Genomic DNA, 12,902 nt, shown 5'->3' on the forward strand with positions numbered 1-12,902 from the left:
GCTATATATATTATACATTTTTAATCTTCAACTTTTAGCAGCACTTATGCTGGCCACACATACAATAATGTGTAGTCCTAGAATAACCACATATTCAATAGTCGTCTGGGAGTCATTATAGAGAAGAGGTTATGAACATGCCACTAATCTGGAATGTGTTGGACCATTTTCCATCAGCTCAGCTCGGTCATTCTGAATCTCACCAACCTGATTCTCTAAAGGTCCAACGTGACCGTTTAGGTCTAAGGTCTGAAGGTCTAAATGTCCAAAATAACCGCTTACATACATAGCCAAACTGGAATATGGCTTGATATTCAAGCATTGCATTGGTGGATAGAATAAGATATTTTCACACAAAATACATGAAAAGGTCATCTATAGGCTTCTGATCATCAGAACCATTCAATGACATCACCTACATGGCCAGGTTCTAGTTCCGATCCCTCGGTTATGCTGGGCAAGCAGGCACTGTTGCTTAAGTGCAGCATATCATCTTTTCTGTGTTTAGTATAGTACAACATTGTAAAATATGACTGACTATTAGACCTGAAACTACAATACTTACTAGTTGCCTATTTAGGAATAATAACCAAAAGACTAGTGTGTTCCACCTTCTTAAGCAGAAACAAAAAGGGAAAATAAAATATACGTGAAATCATTCTAGTCAATACCCAAAATACAGGATACAGTACTTTCATTTATATACAAAATAGATGCACTCAAACGAGAGGAAAAGTTGTTTCTTCAAACAGTAATGAGAGGTCACCAAACAAAACATTTCATTAGAATACTAGATCTACATTATATATTAAAAAAGAAAAAAATTAGCAAAATTAATGGCAGGCAGTGGCATAGGCAGAGAGGGAGTGTCAGAATCAACATAGAACTTCAGGGTGCCACATCATATCATTGCATCATGTGACATCACTTGGCTTCCTAGTCATTGAACGCCCATCTCTAGTTTGCTTAAGACAGCAGCCTTACTTACTAGTGTCACAGGAGCTGGATTTTTGCAGGCAGCAAACAGGAGTACAAAGTCGTCAAATAATGACTTCATGAAGCAAATGATAGCAGCACCCACCCCCCCCCCCCCCCCCCAAGAAAGAAAATTAAAACCAAAGAAAATAAAAAAAACTGCCTACACCCTTGACTTCACGTTTTGTGGCGTCCACTATTTGGCAATTGGAAGTAACTTGCAGTCTTCTTTTCTCTCTAAAGGGCTTTACAAAAGTTCAGTGCGCTAGACCTCAGCATGGAGTGTTGAATAAAGTCTAATGGCAAATTAATTTTCTCTGTGGGTTGGCGGCAGCAAATCAAACTGGTTTGGTGGTCCGATTATATACTAGGTGTTCTGTGTCTTCTGTTGCGGAAACAACAGTAGGGTTTGCATTTGTTTGGCGCTTGCGACTGACTTTCTTCTTTTTCAAATAACAGTATCCGATTACGGCAACTACAACCAGGATACAGATGCCAAGAAACACTGCGATTGCCACTTCAACTGATCCTGTAGAAGAGAAGCACACAATTATTTTCCTTATTAAACAAGCTTCTGACCTATTTGTCTCCTTGTTTTAAATTGACAATATGGCAGCTTTTAAGTGGTTGTCCACTACTGGACACTATCCAGACCCCGGACCAATCAGCTGCCTGCGGTCACCGGTTGTCGTTGCACAGTATGCAATGTACGGAGCCAGAAGCAGTTGTCTCCATACACTGCATAGCGGCCATGTTACCGAGCTGCAGCACGGCCACTATTTCGTGGCCGGAGCCATCTGCTTCCATCATGGATATCCGGAGCAGCTGATTAGTTAGTGCGGGGTCCCGGGTGTCACACCTCCACCGATTGTATACGGATGACCTACCCGGTGGATAAGTCATGGTTGTCTGGTAGTGGACAACCCCTTTAATTAGTGGGTGTCTGCGTGCGGAGTCCCCACCATTTGCTAGGATAAAGGGGCAGAAACTTTCAGTAAAGCACAGTGCCCCTTCTAATTTGATAAGCGGATCACGGGAGAACTGAGGAAAGTGGTGTATGGGCTTATCGGAAGTCTATGCCCTATATACCAAGAAACCCCACCTCTCCCAGGATCAGCCAAACAAAGCCAAATAAAGCCAAGTGCACAATTATCAGCATCATACAAGATGGTAACCACATAACAGTACCTTATGTTGGCCAAATAACACTTTAATAGTGTCTCTACCAAGATGCACTGCAAAAATATTATACTGTACAGCGCCTAAGCAGCAGTGCCACACAACACATGTAAATCCTACCTCACACTGCTTAAATATCGTTATACAGTGATCCATACATAAGGTAAAATTATAATAGGTCTATACAACATCTAAATAATATTATTACACAATATTAGGATTCCTGGCAGTCACAAGCCTTGGGTTGTAGACAGTCACTGGTGCTCCCTTCAACAGGTACCCTTTAAGTCCTGCCAAGCCTCCTTATTCTTTTTCTGCCCTTCCCAGCAATCCTCATACATTTTCCCTAGACGGATGAATTTATAGCAAACTATCAAAACAATAGATGCGCTGCTAAGGTGTGTCACTTGGAGGATTGCCTACACTGGATACAACTGCCGCAAACTCCCAGCTTTTACACGTCATAACATTATATTATAATAAAAATAATCTGTTCAAACAATTCACTTACCTGAACTCGCATCTTGAGCATTTGCATCTCCCAATTTAAAAATATCATTCTCTGTTAATAAGAAAAGTTTCTGTAAGTTTGAATTTCTCGATAAAGTTATTAAAGGGAGTCGGTCACTAGAAATGTATGAAACTAGCAACAGGGTAATAGGTTCAGGTTAGCCTATTCGAACGTTTATTACCTTTTTCACATGGGTGCCTCTCTAGCAGAGAATATCTTTTTATTCAGTATATGCAAATGAGCATTTTGGAGAAACGGGGGCATCACCATTGCTCCAAAATGCTCTGTCTTCTTACCCCAGTCCAACCCTTCCTCCCTCCATTGATTGACAGGGGCCAGGAAGTGTAATAGAAGAGTTCACGCCTGACCACACGTGCAGCTCTGCTTCATAAATCGGCGTATACGCAGTACATGCTTGAGGTTTCACCGCTCTAAAAATCGGCAGTACTGCGCATGCGCCGATGACGTCAGACTTCAGGGGGTTTTACATAGGCATATAACGCTCGTTTCCGATAATTGCCCTGTGTAAAAAGGGCAGCGATCAGCAGACGAACGAGCAAACACTCGATCTGCTGGTCATAGTTTTTAAAAAAAGTAAAAGATAGGTTTTCGGCAGCACATCTCCCTGTGTAAACAGGGAGACACGCTGCCGACATGATAATCTATGGGAACAAGCGATCGGAGTAACGACCGCTCATCCCCATCCATAGCTCCGTGTGACAGGAGAAGCAATCACCGAACAATCGCCAGCGGGTGTTAAAGGGCCTTTAGCCTACTTTATATTACCCGGTTGCTGAGAGGAGAGAGGAAGAGAGAGGAGGAGGAGAGAGGAAGAGAGAGGAGGAGAGAGGAAGAGAGAGGAGGAGAGAGGAGGAGAGAGGAAGAGAGAAGAGGAGAGAGGAAGAGAGAAGAGGAGAGAGGAAGAGAGGAGGAGAGAGGAAGAGAGAGGAGGAGAGAGGAGGAGAGAGGAAGAGAGAAGAGGAGAGAGGAAGAGAGAAGAGGAGAGAGGAAGAGAGGAGGAGAGAGGAAGAGAGAGGAGGAGAGAGGAAGAGAGAGGAAGAGAGAAGAGGAGAGAGGAAGAGAGAGGAGGAGAGAGGAAGAGAGAGGAGGAGAGAGGGAGAGAGGAGGAGAGAGGAAGAGAGAGGAGGAGAGAGGAAGAGAGAGGAGGAGAGAGGAAGAGAGAGGAGGAGAGAGGAAGAGAGAGGAGGAGAGAGGAAGAGAGAGGAGGAGAGAGGAAGAGAGAGGAGGAGAGAGGAAGAGAGAAGAGGAGAGAGGAAGAGAGAGGAGGAGAGAGGAAGAGAGAGGAGGAGAGAGGAAGAGAGAGGAGGAGAGAGGAAGAGAGAGGAGGAGAGAGGAAGAGAGAGGAGGAGGTAGGAAGAGAGAGGAGGAGGTAGGAAGAGAGAGGAGGAGGTAGGAAGATACAGCAATAGATTGATAGTACTCTGCTAGATGCAGTAGTATTTTAAATGTTATTGAGATCGCTGTCAAAAAGATGTGGCTGCAGTCCACATCAATTGTTAGGTGTTAATTCGCAGGATGATAGCTAGCGACAAAACACGTTGGGGGGACGGGAAGACTGTAGTTGAATGTTTTAATATACCATGCGATCCTTCAAGCGAACACCTAACAATTGATGTGGACTGCAGCCACATCTTTTTGACAGCGATCTCAATAACAATTACAATACTACTGCATCTGGCAGAGTACTAATCTATATATCTTTGGATAATTTAGGCTGGATATTTAACATTTGTTCTGCTTTGACTCTTTGTTCCATTACTAATAAAGATTACAGGTATGGTGCACAGCCCAAGCTGCTGCAAAACCGAATATGAAGAACCTCGCGTTTCTTATTAAAAAAAAAATATATCTTTTTTGCATCAATTGGGGTGTTGTGTTAAATGTAGAAACAGTCTCAGAAGCTGCAAAACTTCTAAGAAGAGGTTCTGCCCCAACTGGTACATAGGTTTCATTTGGCTCGCAATGTGGTGCCCCCAATAACCGTGAAAGGTAATCGGTGCAGTACTGACCACTTCCCCGCTCTCAAGCTACAAAGTCTGCCCCTTGTAATCCCAGTGGGATAGCGGTTAACTTTGATCTGCTGAGATCTTACTGCCTCCTAATCCTGCTCATCCACAAACTTCTCAACCATAAAATTACAGCTGGTTTCTGAAAATCTAGAAGCCGGGATTACGGAGTTGAGAGCACCACACGGTATCCTGACAAGTTCCCATAAGGGTGCTGGCCCTATGGACTAGTATATTGTATAAGCAGCATGTTCTGACATCATAATCCCCCAGTAAAACATATATTAGCTATACAGAGACAATACCCCACAGCGAGATACACTTACCAGTAACCCCTCTACAAAACTCGGCACAGTCATGTTCATGAACAAAGTTATTTCCATTTCCCATACAGCCGCCATAGGTAAAGCCCATGCACTTCTCGGCTACCGGATCAAAGTACCAACGAGAAAAGCTGGCTCGACATGGACCAGTATCAGGCAATTCCACACATCGAGCTAAAACAAGTGGAAAATAACAAAACACACGTATGATCAGTAAGGAAAAACCACACCCGCTGGTGATCTATTGAGCTTTGCTATATAGCATATACCTTTATTGTTGGGAACGTCCAAGTCTTGCAACTTTTTGAATTCTTTATCATCTAGAAAGAGAAAAAATATTTTTCAATCTGCAAATAGTAAACTGTGTGCAAGGTCAATTACATTATATGAGCAGGTTCACTAACCAAATAAACAAAAGGGATCCGGAAAGCCGATGTATCGGAGTACGGGCTTATATACTTTCTATTGAGCCCGTACTCCGATACATTGATTTCCGGAAAAAGCCGAACAGACATGAAGCGGCTGAGCGCTCGCACGAGTGATTTTGCCGCTTCGTTTTAGCGATTGGTTGGGTTCTCAGTGTTCGGACCCTCACCAATCCAAACTTCTGACATGTCACTATGACATATCAGAAGTTTGTCAAATGTTTAGTTATCCTTTAAAGATCATAAAGATCATTCACAAACTATTGATAAGGCGACGTGAATAGGACTGCATGTCTATAGTCTCCTGGTTTACTATAAAAAAAAACAGTCACGTACGGATGGAAAATTCTGGGTTGGCCAAGGACTAAATTCCATGAAGACTAAAATGTTCTAAGCACCAGATGGAGAGAAGGAAAGGATACTCACAATTTTCACAGGAAGCCTCATCAGAACTATCACTGCAGTCTGGAGTATCATCACATTCTAAAGCAGCATCAATGCAGCAGCCATCAGCACAGCGGTACTGGGTATGAAGGCATATACCATCACAAACTGCAGAGACAGAGGCTGGGTAAGTAGATGTTCAGCAGAGAAATACAAATCCATTGTAAAAAAAGGTATTTAACTATCCAAAACTGGTTTTACAGCTTGTAGATGGCCCTGTGCACCCCACTCCATATTGTGAGGCTCTAATGCACTACACAAAAAACCACACAATACGCAAGTATAAGTGCCATACAGGATGGTGCCTAAATAAGAGTGCCATACATTGGCCAAATAACACCTCCATACAATTTCCTAAATAACATGGGTTTAACCGGCAGAGTAGCAGGCACAGTGGCTACTGTGGGCCCAACAAGGGGGCCCTCAGGAGTAAGATACGGTTAGTGTTAACATGTATGATGGAAGGGTAGAGGAAAATTAAAATGTGGCCCCACTGTTGCTTGTTACACCCCTGCGGTCTTCATTATCACTCTACTGTGACCCTCATTGTGTGCAGTATCCCTCTACTGTGACCCTCATTGTGTGCAGTATCCCTCTACTGTGACCCTCATTGTGTGCAGTATCCCTCTACTGTGACCCTCATTGTGTGCAGTATCCCTCTACTGTGACCCTCATTGTGTGCAGTATCCCTCTACTGTGACCCTCATTGTGTGCAGTATCCCTCTACTGTGACCCTCATTGTGTGCAGTATCCCTCTACTGTGACCCTCATTGTGTGCAGTATCCCTCTACTGTGACCCTCATTGTGTGCAGTATCCCTCTACTGTGACCCTCATTGTGTGCAGTATCCCTCTACTGTGACCCTCATTGTGTGCAGTATCCCTCTACTGTGACCCTCATTGTGTGCAGTATCCCTCTGTGACCTCATTGTGTGCAGTATCCCTCTACTGTGACCCTCATTGTGTGCAGTATCCCTCTACTGTGACCCTCATTGTGTGCAGTATCCCTCTACTGTGACCCTCATTGTGTGCAGTATCCCTCTACTGTGACCCTCATTGTGTGCAGTATCCCTCTACTGTGACCCTCATTGTGTGCAGTATCCCTCTACTGTGACCCTCATTGTGTGCAGTATCCCTCTACTGTGACCTCATTGTGTGCAGTATCCCTCTACTGTGACCCTCATTGTGTGCAGTATCCCTCTACTGTGACCCTCATTGTGTGCAGTATCCCTCTACTGTGACCCTCATTGTGTGCAGTATCCCTCTACTGTGACCCTCATTGTGTGCAGTATCCCTCTACTGTGACCTCATTGTGTGCAGTATCCCTCTACTGTGACCCTCATTGTGTGCAGTATCCCTCTACTGTGACCCTCATTGTGTGCAGTATCCCTCTACTGTGACCCTCATTGTGTGCAGTATCCCTCTACTGTGACCCTCATTGTGTGCAGTATCCCTCTACTGTGACCCTCATTGTGTGCAGTATCCCTCTACTGTGACCCTCATTGTGTGCAGTATCCCTCTACTGTGACCCTCATTGTGTGCAGTATCCCTCTACTGTGACCCTCATTGTGTGCAGTATCCCTCTACTGTGACCCTCATTGTGTGCAGTATCCCTCTACTGTGACCTCATTGTGTGCATTATCCCTCTACTGTGACCTCATTGTGTGCAGTATCCCTCTACTGTGACCCTCATTGTGTGCAGTATCCCTCTACTGTGACCCTCATTGTGTGCAGTATCCCTCTACTGTGACCTCATTGTGTGCAGTATCCCTCTACTGTGACCCTCATTGTGTGCAGTATCCCTCTACTGTGACCCTCATTGTGTGCATTATCCCTCTACTGTGACCTCATTGTGTGCATTATACCTGCACTGCAACATTTTTTTCCAGTGCTGTGATGTCACTGTGTGCATGATGCCTATACCATGCCACCACGGTTTGTATAATTCCCGTGCTGTAACATAATGGAGTAGGTTATCCTGGTAATGTGAAATCACTGTGCACATTATCCCTATACTGTGACATCACTGTGCCCATAATTCGGGTGCTGTATTCTTTTACTGTGACATCACCGCATATTATGCCTGTACTAGGTCCATTCTTTTCATTATCCTTGTGCATTGGGAAGAAACAAGAGGGGAGACCAAAGGAATCATAAGAATTTCATGCTGCGAACTCACTGCTGAAGGGTTTTGCTATGGAGCTTTATGGTTACATGGTACATCTCTGCTAAATAAAAATTCTGTACAATGCTATACAATGCCTAAAGCTAGCCATATGATTAGAGGACTTGTCCCCCCTCTTGACACGTCTGCTTTAGTAAATAATCTTATTCTCCACGAAGAAAAAAAAACAATTCTGAAGAATCTTTTATTAGTACTCTACGTTGCGCCATTCCTCTGTTATTCCTCCTAGAAATGTATGTATGAATGAATTAACAACTAGGTGTTACCAGTTAGTACTATATCTGTACATAGACTGTCAACACTGGACATTGTCAGAGTGAGACCGTGTAGCGGCACACCCTTTTGACACGGTGAATGGTAACACCCAGTTGTCAATTTATTAATACATTTCTTGGAGGAACAGCAGGAACACAACGCAGGGTTCCTTAAAATTACGACCCCTTAAAGTAATTACGGAAATAAAACATGCCAGGAGAGGTGACAGGTCCTCTTCAAAGTTTGGGATCGAACACAATGCAATAGTACGTCGGATTATTAGTAGGAATGATTGACCGTGAATCTGGACTGACAGATCAGGGGCATAGTTAAAGAAAAAAGATGGAATGCGCTTGCGCAAAAGTGGCGAATGATTGGCCAGCATTTGTCGATCATGCCATACACATAGTTTCCCCCTTATGACCGACCAAAAAAAAAAAAAAACTAAAAAAAAAAAAAAACTATCAAAACCAAATCGCTTTTTCAGCAGACAGTGGTCAATCACTACAAATTTTCATTCGCATAAAAAACAACAACGATGTGTCGAAATCGGACATTTTGGCTAACTTTCAAGTTGCTTGTATGGCACAATACAGTGCTCAAATAGCTCCATACATGCCCAGCCACCTGTGGGGCAGTGTTCAGCACACTGCCGCCGCAGTAACCAAGGAGTAACAACAACCAGTTAAAGCTTTTTATTTAAAAAAAAAATTAAATTAATAAATTGTAGCTGCTGACAACCTGAAATTCTTGGATATATTACATAAAAAAATAAAAATAAAACACATGTCCTTCAAGTTTAACCATTCTCAATCAATTATAAGTCATTCATTGCTAGATTCGTTATAACCCCTAGGCCTCATGCACGCAAACGTGTTTGTGGCCGCAATTCACCCGCAAACCCCAAAAAAAAAAAAAAAAGAAGGGCTATAGAAGTCGTACAGAGCAACAAAACCAAAATGCATTTACCTGGCTGCAGTCTTCTTCCCTTACTAGAACCATCTGCAAAACAAAAATTCATGATCGGGTTGAAGCAACCGTTACCAGTGTTTTGAAAACAACCTATGTGAATGTCCGGTCAATAAAATCCTGAAAATCATGGTTGTGGATATTGGTGGCATTCCAGCACCTTGGCCCCTACAAACCGGAGAACAAGCTGGACCCAATTTTGATCCCCTTCTAAGGCTTCGTTCACATCCGCACTGGGACTCCGTTCATGGGTTCCGTCGAACCTTTCCGTCAACGGAACCCATGAATGGAATCCAAACAGAAATAAACGGAAACCATACAACCTATGCACCACCATTGATTTCAATGGTGACGGATCCGGCGCACATGGTTTCCGTTTGTCTCCATCGTGTAAGGGTTCTGTTTTGACAGAAATCAATAGCGCAGTCGACTACGGTATTGATTCTGTCAAAATTAACCCTTACACAACGGTGACAAACAAACCATTTGCACCAGATCGGTCACCATTGAAATCAATGGTGATGCAAACGGAAACCGATGGCTTCCGTTTGGACTCCGTTCATGGGTTCCCCTGACGGAAAGCTACGACGGTACCCATGAATGGAGTCCCGACGCAAATTTGAACGAAGCCTTAGTCACTTTTCAATGTATACAATGCGAATTGAAGAAAACACACAGGGGGAGCGGAGGAATTTATTAAAGCACTTTGTGCCGCTTTTTGCACAAACCCCCCCCCCCCCCAAAAAAACAACTCAGTCGTTGTGACCTTTGCATTTTTTTACGTCGCTTCCGCCACTGTGGAGAGGAGGCGTGGCCACCCACGGCAACAATTTCACTATAACGAACGCCAAAAGCTGGCATAAATTATAGCAGAAATCTGATCCAGCCTATAGCTGCCATACATTTCCCTTTCTGGTGCACAGACAGCCAGATATGCTCCTAATTTATTAAGAGGCGTGTTCCTCTTAATAAATTAGGTACATTTTACTTTAGCGCTTTAAGACTGGCGTACAAAACACTCGTCTTAATAAATTCCCCATACAGAGTGAAAGGACATTATGGATACCTCAGACTTTATGGGCAATTTACTCAAAGACCGAGAGATTGGATAACTAGTCATAGCCTTTAACGTGAATCTCCACCTATAATCATCAGGTTTTTAGATTGAAAAATTCTATGCGGAGCGGTTTCTTTATATAGATTTATAGTGGTCAGTAAATCAAAGCTACAAATCCCCTGCATACGGTAGATATTGTACAGAACATGCTGGCTAAATGCTGCCACTAGAGGGAGTTTAAGAGATTATTGCATACTGTTTCATGTAGAACAGTAACTCCCTCTAGTGGCCAACATAAAGAATTCCAAGTAGGTTACAAATTACGTGACCATAAATTTGAGTTATTGTGCTATACAAGTTAACGGGAAAATAAAAGATTCGCTCTTAACAAAACGAAAATATATCCACACACCTACACTTGTTTATAACCCAGCCAGAAACACAAAAAAAATTGGGTATATATATATATATATATATATATATATATATATATATATATATATATATATATATCCCTCAGGCACACGACCGTAAGGATTTTTACTGTCCCCGAATATGGATCCACATAGCCGCCCGCAATTGCGGAAGCGCCCATAGACTTCTATGGGCGAGTCCGTGCCGCAATTCCGGAGGACGTGTTCCATCATTTCTACAGCCCGGGCACACATCTATAAATATACGGAAGGGTGTTCGTGACCTATAGAAAAGAATGCGTCCGCGATTTCATCCGTAGTTCCCTGATCCGTAATTACGGTTGTGTGCATGGGGCCTCAAAGGTCGGAGAACTGCAGGCTCTCCCCAATTTATATCAAGCCCTAGCGCCGAGTTAGTTACTCCGGTTGCACCCTCCTGATGCGGAGGGCTTTTTGGTCCTTCAATTTTTGCCTTTTTTTGGAGTTTGCTATATAGAGAGTCTATTCTGCCTTTCCCCAACATCTACTTGATTTTTACTCCTCATTGGAGTGTTGGGAGAGGGGGGGGGCGGGACACACATTTATTGGCTTTTGCTTTGCTGCTTTCGGATAGCGCATCGGCTCAAACAAAATAAAAAAAATACAAAACTCCAGACAGCAATATACAATGGTAATGGAGGGGTATATGGCAAGAAATAATTCTCATCATTAGAGATTAGGTGCTTTGGTCAGCGCAATTGGCCTTAGTCCATTTGGTGTCCAACCACCCTAGTACCGAGGGGCCTGGTAAGAACGGTCTGGTTCAGGGTGCAATAAGACACTGTAGCAAGCCCTTCTGTTGCCCTCCGTTAGTCAATGGGAGTCTCTGCTTTTACAATGCTCCTTTTCTTACCCTCGATTTTCACGCCGGCGACCATTGGCTGAAGGATGAAGCAGACCTCCTGGCAGTGGGAGTAGCAGGTGCAGCGTGAGCAGTCCACAATATACAGGCCAGCACGAACAGCCTCTCAGACTCAGAATTGTTACGGCAAACACTTGGCGCCAAGTGCGGATGGGAGTAGCGTTGTTACGCACACGCGATGCTCTACTCTCATGATTAAATTAATAGGTTTTAAAAAATAATTGGAATTAAAAAAAAAAAAAAAAAAAAAGTGGACATATATGTTAAAGGGTAACTTAAACAAACTTTTGCTTGGTGGGGATCTGAGCACTAAGACCCCCACCAATCCCTAAAACGAAGCGGCTTGTGTGAGCGCTGAGCCGCTTCGGGTCTGTTTGGCTTTTTCCGGAAATCAATGTATCTGTGTACGGACTCAATAGACAGTCCATGAGCCCGTACTCCGATACATCGGCTTTCCGGAGACAGACGAACACAAACTAAGCGGCTGAGCGCTCACACCAGCCCTTTTGCAGCTTCGTTTTAGTGATTGGTGGGGGTCTCAGTGCTCGGACCCCCAATCAAAACTTCTGACATGTCAACAGTTTGTCAAACGTTTAGTTACCCTTTAAGGCAAAACATCATTTGGGAAAGAAGCGATGAGGTATTTTAAAAGCTATACTACACATTCACATGATGATCGGCTTACAGAAAGTTTGTGGGACCAGAAATTAAGCATCCACCTTCCTTTTGAAGAGGTTGTTGGTTTTTTTTTTCAATTATTAATTCTAAAGAGCAAAATGTACCTGCATGTTCACCAGAAGTCACACAGGTTTGCTTACAGTCCTCTTTTCTCACATAGTTGTTTTTGTTTGGGTTGCAACCTCCAAATGCAAACTCGTCACAGTCATTTACTTCTGGGTTATAATACCATCGCCTAAAGGAACCGCGGCACCGACCAATTTTCTTAGGTGATAGACAGTGTTCTGTGATACAGATATGACAAATTAAAAGATGGTTTAAAACTATATTTATTTCTTTACTACAGCAAAAAGTAGCAGAAGACATTGGGGCAGATTGACCAAGACTGGAATTTCATATACAAGTCTTAATAAATCTGTCGCATCGGGCATGTGCCTTTAAATAAATCTTTCCGCTGGCAGCGCGCCATCCATTTCCCCCCCCTCCCATCAGACATAAAATTTAAAATAATGCTCACCTCACCTATCCTCCCCTCCGGATCCCCCTCAGCAGGCTGCGACTC

General features: G+C 43.4%; 1 protein-coding gene across 1 annotated transcript in view; it reads right to left on the bottom strand.

Moving 5' to 3' along the window:
- Positions 1 to 1,090: 1,090 nt before the first annotated feature.
- SPINT1 (serine peptidase inhibitor, Kunitz type 1) overlaps positions 1,091 to 12,902 on the bottom strand; it is a 42,454-nt gene continuing 30,642 nt past the window's right edge. Inside the window, exons 4-10 of the mRNA XM_075843304.1 lie at positions 12,445 to 12,624; positions 9,292 to 9,324; positions 5,867 to 5,992; positions 5,285 to 5,335; positions 5,019 to 5,189; positions 2,666 to 2,716; positions 1,091 to 1,504 (exon numbers count right to left, since the gene is read on the bottom strand). Of these exons, the coding sequence (XP_075699419.1) occupies positions 1,314 to 1,504; positions 2,666 to 2,716; positions 5,019 to 5,189; positions 5,285 to 5,335; positions 5,867 to 5,992; positions 9,292 to 9,324; positions 12,445 to 12,624 (803 nt within the window). The 3' untranslated portion in view covers positions 1,091 to 1,313. The remainder of the gene's footprint in view (positions 1,505 to 2,665; positions 2,717 to 5,018; positions 5,190 to 5,284; positions 5,336 to 5,866; positions 5,993 to 9,291; positions 9,325 to 12,444; positions 12,625 to 12,902) is intronic.

The sequence above is a fragment of the Rhinoderma darwinii genome, chromosome 12 (assembly GCF_050947455.1).
Source record: "Rhinoderma darwinii isolate aRhiDar2 chromosome 12, aRhiDar2.hap1, whole genome shotgun sequence".
NCBI lineage: Eukaryota > Metazoa > Chordata > Amphibia > Anura > Rhinodermatidae > Rhinoderma > Rhinoderma darwinii.